Below are 13,000 nucleotides of genomic sequence, written 5' to 3'. Positions count from 1 at the left end.
GACATGATTAAGGCTGCTAAATAAGATTATGCAGTGCATATAAACCTTTGAATGATGGCTTGTATGTTGATACTTGTTAGGTTAATCTCTATAAAGGAGAGTAGTGTTTGATTTCCAATTATATACTTACTTATAGTTTGGGTAACCATGTAAAAAACATTGAGTTACAATGAAATAGATGTTATTTGACAATCCTAGCAAGCAAGAGAAATAGTATAAATGTAGTTTCAGTGATAAATCTAGTGACGAATTGGTAAAATGCCTAAAAATCAATTTGAGAAATAAAAACTAGGTCATCGTTCTGAATTTGGGTTTAACACACAGTCGTGTGTATAGGACACATGCCCATAAGCATGAATTCTAGGTTTTAGGCCGATTTTCCCGTTGTTTGATAAGTATGGAACGTCATTGACTAGTTAGCGGTCAACTAGAAAAGGTGGTCTTCTTGTGTATAACTTTAGTACGACCGTGTGTAAGAGACAAATGACTATAATATAGTTGGGATAAGTTTAGAAAGGAAAGTGAAATAGTATCTTATGAGAGCACATACCCGTGTTAGTTAGGACATATGCCCATGTGTATTGGAAAATTAACACACAGGGAAGTGCCATAATAAGTAGTCATGTCCTTGGGAATAATAGGACACACCCTTGTGTGTCTGTAAACACACACCCATATGTGTAGAACAATATAAAGGAAACTAAAAGGGAATTACATTGAGAATTTAAGGGTTATCCCAAGCAATAGTAGAGAGATTTTAGGAATGCAATAGTACCCCTTATGCCTAAGAGTCAAGTTATAATGTGGCACTAGAGATACTATTAGGTGGAAACGAGAGCGAGTTAAGTTAAGTAAAGGCTTGAGATGCATGCATACTAGACATCATAAGATCGTATCAAGAGGGCATCATGAGTGTATAGTTACTACACCGTCCGTAATAGGATATCAGAGCTATAACAAGGTATATGCTTATAGTAGAGTCTAATTAAGATATAGCAAGTGCAGTGAAACAGAAAGATAACTCACTTAGCCAATGTACCAAATCTCTATATTCGATCTAAACTAATCAATCTAGTATACAACTTTAGTTATAGTTTTCAGATTTAGATGTTTTCACTGAGTTTAGTACGGTTACATCAAATAAGAATTCGAAGGAGTAGTTCTTCAGTGATCAAAAGGGACATAGTTTGAACCAAGAGTTATGACATATGACTTAAATAATCTTTAGAGTATAGTATTAGTATAGAGACAATACATAAGAGCCGTCATTATCTATAGAGGAGTTTAATGCTAACTCTAGATGTCAGAGTTAGTATGGGTTAAGTTTAAGGGTATTTTAGGGATTTCAATAAAAGTTATCAGTTTAGTCTCCTATTTACTATGTGTTTCAGCACTTGCTTCTTTACTTTCATATGTGTAGGTATAGGTGATCATAATAGTTGTAGGACGAGCAACGGTCTACAGGTGTAGATTATCAAGGCCAATTCATCTTTTTAGCTTTTTATTTTATTCAGATTTTCATAGATGTATCACACTACAAATACCATATTTTTAGTTTATGCTTTCATGTTATGATGTTTTTTGAACGCATTCGATTTAGTTTTGATAATGGTATTTCAATAATTTATCAGTTTTAATAAATGAGGTTTTATCCAATTGTTTGGAGTTAGTATTAATTGTTTTTATTAATGCATTCTCAAGATAGTCAATTTAGCGATGCTTTCCTTCAAAGGGCAGTACTTTTGGAGGAGGTTATTACAATAAGTTTATCAGAGATATCAAGTCTCATACCTAGAATTGATGAATCCTCTATTGATCCACTATAGCCTTTGTACATCTCTCAATATGGGTAATCACCACCATTTTAGCAATCTTTTTTTAAGGACTATGTTAGACTTGTGTCAAATTATATCAATTCTTATATAAAACAATCAGGTGACGTCAAGCCAAATAATCACATATACCACCATTTATTTAGAAGATATGTTTCATAGGCATTGAGACATCCATCCATATGGAGTCCTCTTGATGAGTTAGTTCGGTGGACATGTCTTACACAATATGCACACATATAATACACCAAGTTATCTTTAAACAACTTTGACACGTGAGATATATCATTGTCTTTTGGTAGAATCGTTCAACATTGTGATACCCCTAACCATATTACCTATGTGTCTGGTCAAGATAATGTCAAGACCATGAACGTTTCTAGTAAATAATCACCTTATTGAATATAGAATTGTCATGATCTGTTGACACATACTGATTCTCTCATTATGGTTTTACCATTCGAAGAGTATTTATTTTAACATACATATGTACTCACAGATAAAAAATGTTACAATCAATTCTGATTATAACTTAACTATGAATTCCTATCATTATGAAGATTTACTCTATAACATCATCCCCGACAATTTTGACAATAGATAGCATGGTTTGAAGGACAACAATATGAAATTAATCATTGTCTACAAATGGCATAAGATTCCAAATTAATTACATTAAAATGCCTTGAAAGACAACATTAAAACACAATCATTGAGATATTTGTTAAATGAACCATAAATGGGACCACAAAGAGAAGATAAGAATCAATTAAGGTTTTGTCCAACTTGCTACACATGGTGCATGAATTTTCAATATAAAGATTCTTTCAATCAAAAGAATCATCTAACTATAAGGAACATATAATTTTCTAATTAAATATTCTTTATAATTTTTATTTTAAATTTATAAAAAATAAAAACTGACAAGAATATGAAGTACTATCTTAAAAAAATTAGCATTCTTTATCTTATTATACTTCAATCTCCCATTTGTTTTTTATCCAAGTATTATGTGGAATTTAATTATAAAACAATCAATTTTTTAAGTATACTTGTTATTATAATAAAACTTTATATATTTTTTACGAGTATCAATTTATGTGTCAATGATGATGTGTCATATATGATTGAGTCATTTTAAATTAAAGATAAAGTAACAATCAATTGCATGATAAAACATCATCATTGATATCATTGTTATAACATTGCTCTTATTATCATCCAAAACCCTTGAGGGGTTGTTTGGTTCTAGTTTTTTAAGATTACTTTGATAATCTATCTTTTATTTCCTTGTTTGGTTTGTCAGTAATAAAATATTACAGTAATATTCTATTACCAATACTGATGTGATAAATAATATAGATGGTAATCTGATTACCACCTTCACCTTAGGTATTTAAAGATTACCAAGGTAATTTTGATTTTATTATAATTATATTATTATTCATTAATTTTTTGAGACAAAAATAAATTTATTTTTAATTAATATGATAAATAATATAAAAAATATTTAAAAATAATTATATTTAAGAACATTTAAGTAAAATAATTTACTAGTAATATTTCATTATTTTTAACCAAGCACAATAATTATTTATACCTATCAAATTTTATCAAACATAGTAATAATTTATATTCAGTAATCTTCTAAGTAATTTATCTTCAAGGTAATCTTTCTATTTTTATAATAAAATATTATCCAAACCAAACGCTTCTTGAGTGTATTTCTATACTTATCACACTTAAGATGAAATTGTTATAAACTTCTTCTTTTGAAAGTAAGAATTTTTTTTCCTTTTCATAATAATAATATATCAAATTAAAATTATTACCTTTTTTTTATTATTTTTTTTTAAAAGTGACAGATTATAGTTGATTTGGACAAACAAAAATTAATGATAATTAGCGATTAATTGAACATCAATTTGTGTTTGCCCATCAAATTTTCCTGCTGCCTTCCCATCACCTGCACATCCACAAATTACAATCACTAAATGATCTCTGGCAGTATGTCTCACGAACCGGTGAGCGAAACGTCTCAAATCTAAATTTCCATTCGATCGAATGATCGATTAACCGATTCATGTGTCAAATCCTGACAAAAAATATACTAAGCTCAGGCCCGTAATTCCCTTCTGGGCTTAGCATGTAAAACGTCTCCGAATCCTTTGAGCCCACAACCCGTTCGAAATAGGCTCGCATGTAGGTCAACTCACCTTCTGGGCATTCCAACTCGTAATTTCCAGGCAACACTCCAGCACCCATGGATACGGGCTTGAGGAACTCCAGGACTTGCAAATCATCCTCCGAGGCCTCTCTTTTGATTCCATAACCAGTCTTTTTCCCATTACAATACATGTTCCATAATGGCTCTTCTAATAGCTTACTCTTATCCTTTTCGGGTCTCTTATCGCACTCTAGGGCAATTCTAACCATACCCGAGCCAAGTTCTTTTTGTAAAACATTTGTTTGCATGGCTAGCTCAATAACCAGTGAAGGAAGACACCTAGGGTTTTCTTGAACAGAAAAACTTACCCTACCTCTACGGTACCCAAACAACGTCCCGGTAACTTTCTTGCCGTTGGTTGAGCTGATACGTTGACCATCGGAAAAGCTGCCAGGAGTGATCGACATATTGCACATGGTTGGCGATACGATGGGGAATGATCGAAAAACAGAGCGAAAAGCCTGAAATACTTTAATAGATTTGTTTTTCTTTTTTATAGAGGGTTGTACAAGGGATACAGGTTGGCGTTGAGAAGGAGGCGGTGGTGGCGTTTGAAAGTCATCATCAGCGGCAGTGGGGCTTGGGGGCATCGAGAAATAGGCGGTGGGGGAATTAGTATTTGGTGACCCCATTAGTGAAGGTTGGTGATCTAAGAACAAGCTAGAAGGCTACATGAGAGAGAGGCAAAGCATACTCAACACACACGAAGGAGCTAGGAATATCGGTCGTTAAGTTCGGTATTTCAATTGTGGTTTGACATTGAGATTAATTTTTGGATCCTATTATTTAGGTCAATAATCCTACATTTGTGCTTGACTTGTTCTTATGATGAGTTATATAATTCTTCATAATAAATTCTCTTGAGTATCAAGCTGTAATATTCATTGTTACATTTGGCAAAAGATGGTTAATTTTATATAATTTTATAGTAAAATCACAAGAATTCATAATTTAAAATTCTTTAAAATTAGATCTAACAGTTTATGTTATCGGATCGTATTTATGTTATATCAATTTAAGTTTTGGGTTAAAGACTTTAAATCCTAACCTGATCTGAAATGGAATCGTGTCATAAATTTTAACCCTAAATTGAACTGCAACATTTTGAGATTGATTTAACCTGACCAAAATAACTCAATTTATGTAACAAGTAAAGTCGTGTCAAAACACATGTAAGGACATGATTTGCTATGAAACAACATATTTTATCAAATTTCAAGAAATAACAGAATTTATTCCACACTAATACACAAAAAAATATTTTAACACGAAATGACATTTTTTCACAACAAAATTGGTCTATTTCAAGTTAATAATAAGGGGGTGTTTGATTCACTTTATTGAAAGATTATTTAAGTAATTTATTTTCTATTATTAATATTACTTTATTTGGTTTATATGTAATAAAAAATTCTAGTGATATTCTATTATCAACAGTGATATGATAAATAATTTGATTACCTATGCCACCTTAGATATTAATAGATTATTAATGTAATCTTGCCTTTATTATTTTTGTACTCTTATTTATTAATTTTTTTGGATAAAATTATTTTTATTTTCAATTAATATAACAAGTAACATAAATAATATTATAAAATAAGTATACTCAAGGATATTTAATTAAAATTATATATTAGTATTTTTTATTATATTCAACCAAATACAATAATTAGCTATACTTACTAATTTTTATCAAATAAAGTAATAATTTATACCCAGTAATCTTTTAGGTTATCTATCTCTGTGGTAATTTTTTATAATAAAATATTACTTAAACTAAACGCTATGTAATAGTTTATTTATTGTTTCTTTATATAATTAATTGTAAAGATAAAAAACAAAATATCATAATTAAGAACTCAAATAAACCTGCAATTTCAATTTCAAAATAATGCAACTGATAAGTAATAAAATTGACAACTACTCATCAAATGTTTAAAAAGTTTAATTTCCAATTCATATGAAGAGTGTGATTGTCATAAATATTAAAATCATTAACAGGTGTATGAATATGACACATCAAATATAATAATTTCAAATCAGTGGTACTTATAACACATAAACAAAAAAAAAAACGAATAGTTTTTACAAGTCTCCCAAAAAGAGTTATTAAATTAATATAAATGTCTTTGGGTAATGTAGATTTTGTATTTGGTGATGCAATATCGATTTTTTTATTGATTTGAATTAGGGAATATAGATTTTATGCATTAAAACTTTTTCAGTTAAATGTAAAAAATAAAGGATATTGGGCTTTTTCTTTTAAAACCATTACGATGCTATACAATGTTTTGTTTAAAATTTTTGGATTAGTTTGAACCAATTCAAATTGATAATATCTCAACTCTAACTTGACCTGAATTACATTTTGTGTCAAAAATCATAATTCTAATCTAATTTTTTTATATCATATTATGTTAAATTAACCCATCGTGTCAAATTTTTTCATGTCTATTAAAAATATATTCGTCAACAGAAAGCTGACATTTCAGTAATTAAAATTTTAGATCATCTGTAATACCCTTAAATTAATAAAAGGGCAATTCGGTCATTTTATTAACTATTTGAATATATATATATATGTATATCTATATGCTTCTTGTTTAAGTAAAGAGATTTTATATGGGAAACGTAGATCCTGTTTCCACTAATTGTGCATGCGTGGTGTAACGCATCATTCTTCAATTCAATTTATGTTTGGATGAGTAGCGCTTGCCGAGCATGATTCTCCTAGAAGGCGTTTTGGAAGGGAAATGACATAAAGAAAGGAAGCAGCTTCTGAAACCTTACTACTGGATTTTTTTTGTTGGTTTTCTCTACACAAAGAAAAAGAATTTTCTTTTCTCCACTACATAATTGTCGTATTTCCAACATCTATTCTTATGCAGCAAAAGAGAAAGAAGAATCTTTTGTTCGTCGGTTGGGGAAGGAAATCACCGAGGAGACTATTGCCAAGTTAAGACGGACGTGATCGCCGGAGGAGAGGTAGGCTTTTGATCCATTATTTCTCTCTTGTATCAGTATCTGTAAATTTAGTTTGTGTTTGCTGCATATGTTTATAAATATTTCCAGGGGTTGAATTACAGTAATTGTATATGCATGAGGTATATATATATATATATAAGTTTAGAAACGTGATTACATATGTAAGTTGAAGTTGGTTAAGCGTTGAGGATATGCAAACAGTCTGCAACATAATTGTTGAATGAATCCTTGTATGAATTGATGAAGTATGGATTAGTGCTTAAACATGCAAAGAAAGAGAATATGAGAGATTTCCAGAAGGAAGATAACGTAGGCCATCTTTTGCCATTTTCTGCTCTTAGATTTTTTATTAAAACATCTCATATGTTGTGTCTATATATTTTACCTAAGCTAGGTGATCAAGAATATTATAATGTGTGGGAGTGCTCAATTTGGGTGTATGAACTGTTATGGTAATCAATTTGTAAATGCTGGTGATACATGTTGTGTTGGAGATGATTTGTGATGCTCATTATCTGAGAGTCGGGATATGCTTGGCAGTGCCTTGACTGGGTTATTATCGGCACTGGTGTTAGGCCTGCCATGTTGCACTCTAGCTCCAGTCGTACAGCACACATGCCTTCTTCCAAATTCAAACCCATGCGTCAATATTTAGCTCTCTTTCCCCTCTCTGAAGCCTAATTCCCAGTTTTTCTTCCAAGTTTATATTACAGAAGAAAAATTATTAAAAGAATGTTAGGCATAGTTTACTGTTTGAGCTGTAATTTGTCAAATTAATATGGATGGGTTCAAGGCACTGATTTCTTAAAAGCGAAGCTGCAGGCCATTTAATATTTTTTTATTATTTAATTACCTCACTTGCACCCTGGTTTATTAATTCTAGAAAGGCAAGACATTTTTTTTTATAATAATTAAATTGGCGACAACATATTTATTAGTTACGTCTTCCTACTGAATTGAAATCTTTTGTAGTTATATGTTTTATTATGAGCCGATTGATGTGATATCCTAATCTTATATATAATCAAATCGATTGATGAGATATCTTGATTCTGAATATAGATAAAGTAAAATTAATTTGATATGTAATGATAACGTGAGCAACACTTGAGACAAGTGTTTAGATTTTATGAAAATGGACATACAATGAATCCAAAATGGATTCCCCTCTAATACGATGACATAAAAGGCATCTGAGACGAGTGTTCAGTGAAGTCTGTCATAGACTCATGTGACGGTGAGACTCCATCAAGAATATCCATGAGAAATAATGAATTTATTGTAAAGGCCTATTGAGTTTTACAACTCATATATTTATTTTTGGGGTATTACAGGTAGGAAACACAACAGGTCAGATGAGGAGGCGAGTGGATTAACACATTGAGATGTGTTTTTGGCTACAATTATTTTAATTCTATTTCGTTTATTATTATAATCAATTACTTTATAGAATTCATACATTACAGAATTATCAATTTTTTTTTTTATTTTGAGATATTTTGGCACACCTATTGATTTTCAATAAATATTTTATAATAATTCTTCAAAAACGTTAGATTGTACATTTTTTTTATTTATCTATTTATTATTATCTTTTTTTATTAAAATAATAATAATTACCGTTAGGGGTTTGTACCCAAAGTGGTGTGTTACATCATTGAAATTTCACAGCCCCATTCCAACAGTAATTAACAATTTTATTTCTAAGATAATCTATTTATTGAAAGTTTTAGTTATAAAAATTCAGGGAACTTTTTCCCAGTTAAATGAGTATTAATTTCATTCTCTTCAGTGTTAATTAATTTTAGTTATAGTTATATTTATGTGTATACTTGAAAGTAAAAGAAATAAGGCATTCTAGGAATATGATATATTATTTTGGTTTAATTCCTAAAATATTACGTTTTTCGATTTTCATTGAGCGGAACAACGATATTTGTATGAGAAAATAACAAACTAAATATTTATCCTATCAAACAATGTAATTAAATGAAAAGAAATTCACATATCTATATATTTATAAAATTTTTAATCACATTATAACATATATTAAATATAATTATTTTATATATTTAAGATAGATATATATAGTTTTAATATATATATATATATATACATATTAAAACTATATATATATGTAGAATTTTGCAAGGGTTGTCATGTTGTTACTATTAGTAACATTATAACATCATACACTATACACGAAAATAAAGTAATTAACTTAATACTTATTAATAGATGCAAAATAGTACAAAAAAATATATTTTACGTAGCATTCAGCTATCTTTCAAAGACGAAAGGTAATCTCTAAATGGTCAAAGGAAATAAATTACTAATGGTCAAACTTCAAAAGAATTATGCAATTATAAGTAATCTGGATAGGCAAGAGAATGTTAACATTGAGATCACCGTAAAAAGATTTGAACTCTATTATTTATATATGTTTTCCTAATTTTTTTTATTTCTCAAGACTATATAAATACCACAATCAAAACATACAAAGTATCCTTTTTAACTTTTTTTAAACATGTACATCTTAGTTTATTTTTATTTAATTCGTTTTGGTTGGTTATGGATAGTTGCGGGCCATGGATTTTCAAGAGGGTTGGGCAATTGCCAGCTGATCCTTTCGACATATCTATGGGTCTATTTAGTAGCCGCCCAGCGATCCACGTCGCTGATAGGCTTTGTTTGATTTGTCCAATCCTGTCCATAGAGGCAGGTGAGTTCATCAATTGTTGGGCTGGGCTGGACCTGGTAAAGTCCATTACAATTCAGCTTCTACTATTGCCCAATTTATTAAGAAAAATTTAAGTTAATAATTTGAAGCAAAGTAAATATTGGAACTTGTTATAAATTTTAATAATTAAAAAGGAGAAATGAAAGCAAGAGGATACTCTTCTAAACGGAATACAAAGCACATTAAGAAATGTATACAAATTATTTGAAAGATAGAGAAAATGTATATTACAGTAAAAGAGGGAGAGCTTCCTTATATAGACAAATTCTATTATCCATAGCCAATAATATCATTCTACCTCCGAATTTTCACTGCCCTGTCTTCCTTTTCATTAAATCTATTCCCACCAAAGTCTCTAACTTTGATTTCATGTGGTGGAAAAATCTACCATATATAACACTCCCTCTTGGATATTCATTATTTATGAATAATTATATTAATCTTACTAAGAAAAAATCCAGTGGAATAAAAACAAAAGCAGATGAATACAATTATTTAATATCTTGCAAAGTGGTGTTGGACGTACTTAAATTACATCATTAAAAACCTTATTAGAAAAACTCAGTGAAACAAAACCTAGTTAAGAAAAAAAGAGTATAGTGCGCATTTTTATCTAATACATGATAAAATTAAAAATTTGCTCCCCTTGATGAATGTTCTCCCTCTTTATAATGAGATTAATTTAGTTGTCTGTTGAGTCGCAGTATACTGATGTTATACATTAACTTTTTAAATATTGATATCAGTAATGTCTTGGTAAACAAAACTACAAGATTCTCACTGGATAGTATTTATTTGACATTAATCTTACTACTCTGTTAGAGCTCATGAGTTAAAAAAACTTTAGTGAGATATGTTTGACTCTGTCTCTTTTAATGAATCCATATTTAATTTGAGCAATACAAACTGTATTGTTTTCATATAATATAGAAGAAGTGTCTGTTGTAGAAGGAAAATTATATGTATTTCATATATGATGGATGACAAACCGTAACCATATGCATTCTCGGTTGGCTTTATAGAGAGCTAGAATCTCTAAATGATTTGCAAATATTGCAACCAAAGTTTGTTTGGTAGACTGTCAGGATATCACTGTATCATTATAAGTAAAAACATATCCTATTTGTGATTTGGCCTTATGAGGGTTAAAAAGATAACCAACATCTTTTCATCCTCTTCTTTAGGACGAAATAAATTTTTTTTTAGATTGAGAGATCGAATAACCATTGGGGTGCTCAAAGAATGAGTCTTATCCATATTAAAGTGTTTTAATAATTTTTCAATATACGCTGATTGATGGATAAGTATTCAATTTGAATTGTACTTGATCTGCAAGCTGAGACAAGATTTTGTTTTTCCTAAATCCTTCATGTCAAATTTCTTTTTTAGATATTCAATAGTTTTTAAAAGCTCTTCAGGAGTCTGGATTAAATTCATGTCATCAACATAAACTGCTATAATGATAAATCTTGATTCTGACTTTTTGATAAAGATACATGGGCATATATGGTTATTCATATAGCTTTTTTTTTTTTCAAATAGTTATTGAGACGATTGTGCCACATTTTTCTGGATTGTTTTAATTCTACGATGATCTTTGTAATTTAATTGAGTATATGTCTCTTGAATTGACCCTTTTTAGTTTAGGCAATTTAAATACTTCAGGGAGTTTTATATAAATTTCAGTATCCAAGTTTACATACAAATAAGTACAAACTACGTCCATTAGATGGATATCTAGTCTTTTAGAGACTGTTAAACTGATTAAATATCTGAATGTGATTATAGTCATCATAGGTGCATATGTTTCATCAAAGTTTATACCCGGCCTTTAGGAAAAGCCTTAGGCTACAAGCTTGGTTTTATATCTAATAATCTCATTTTTCTCATTTTTTTCTTACAAATACCCATTTATATCTAACGAATTATACGTCTTTAGGTGTTGGAACTACAGATCTAAACACTTGACATTTTACTAGAGAAGTTAATTCTGCTCGAATTGCTTCTTCTCATTTAAGCCAATCACGTCTTTGTCTACACTTAGCCACAATACGTGGTTTAAAATCATCATCACTCATAATTTCAATAGCTACTGTAAATGAGGACCGTAACCACTTCTAGAGGAATATTAGAGGGTGTGGATTTTTTATTTATTTTAGGATCATCATGATTGATATCTTTTTGATTAATTGCCTTTCTTTTTTGAGGAATAGTGTCATACGATCCAACGGGTTTACCATACTTTTAGTGTGCAGTAGATTAATTAGTTGTAGCTTGAATGGACTATTCAAAAGTCCAATTAATTCTTGCTGGTGCATTAGCAGCTGGTACATGTGATCTTGTCACTTTTGCTGTATCTAAAAATGCATTGGACATTTGGTTGTCAATAATTTGCAAACACAATATTCTCTACACTTTAGTTTCACTTTGGGATGTGTAAAGATCTAGATAAAACATGGTAGGTATGTACTAAATAAGTTCTTGTCTAACTTTAGGAGACATTTTTCTTTCCCCTAAAGATAAGAATGTTATATCATCAAAGTTACAATATGCAAATCATGTAGTAAAAAATCACCTGTTAATGGTTTCAGATACCTGATAATGGACGGTGAGTTCTATATAACCTAAATTCTTAAACGATATTGGGTTCTCATTTTTATGTGTTGAGGAGATGCAATAGAGACATATATAACATAACCAAATATCTTCAAATATCATATATTAGGTTGGTGACCAAGAACCAATTGCATGAGAAAATATTGATGATAAGAAGAAGGTCACAAACGAATTAACACTACAACATGTAATCTTACATAGAAGTTGGTAATTGAGTTCTTAGTAATAAGTATATGTAATTACCTAAAGTCGTTTGATGAGAGACTTAGTTAATCCATTTTGTGTGTGGACATTTAAGACTAAATGTTATCCCTATAAACATACAATAATCATTAAATATTTTGGATGTAAATTCACTAGTTTTATCTAACCGCATTGACTTGATTGAATGATATGTGAAATATGTCTTTACTTTGATAATTTGTGTTAATAGTTTAGCAAATGTAACATTTCGAGTTAACAATAAATAAATATGAGACCATCAAGCAGGTGCATTAATTAAGACCATAAAATAACAAAATGACCTACTTGGTGGATGAATGAGTCCATATATGTCCTCTTAAATCCTTTGCAGGAATGATGATGATTCAACTTCAA

General features: G+C 29.8%; 1 protein-coding gene across 1 annotated transcript; it reads right to left on the bottom strand.

Moving 5' to 3' along the window:
* Positions 1-3,789: 3,789 nt before the first annotated feature.
* LOC123205409 (protein MIZU-KUSSEI 1-like) lies at positions 3,790-4,758 on the bottom strand. Its single transcript, XM_044622351.1, has one exon. The coding sequence runs from the start codon at positions 4,689-4,691 to the stop codon at positions 3,921-3,923; it is 771 nt and encodes a 256-aa protein (XP_044478286.1). The 5' UTR covers positions 4,692-4,758; the 3' UTR covers positions 3,790-3,920.
* Positions 4,759-13,000: the final 8,242 nt, after the last annotated feature.

The sequence above is a fragment of the Mangifera indica genome, unplaced genomic scaffold (genome assembly GCF_011075055.1).
Source record: "Mangifera indica cultivar Alphonso unplaced genomic scaffold, CATAS_Mindica_2.1 Un_0005, whole genome shotgun sequence".
Classification (NCBI taxonomy): domain Eukaryota; kingdom Viridiplantae; phylum Streptophyta; class Magnoliopsida; order Sapindales; family Anacardiaceae; genus Mangifera; species Mangifera indica.
The sequence above is the reverse complement of the archived record's forward strand: the minus strand, read 5'-3'. Positions and strand labels throughout refer to the sequence as shown.

Bases quoted from the DNA above. Each gene is read 5' to 3' on its own strand.
- LOC123205409 (XM_044622351.1), bottom strand. From the start codon at position 4,691: ATGGGGTCACCAAATACTAATTCCCCCACCGCCTATTTCTCGATGCCC.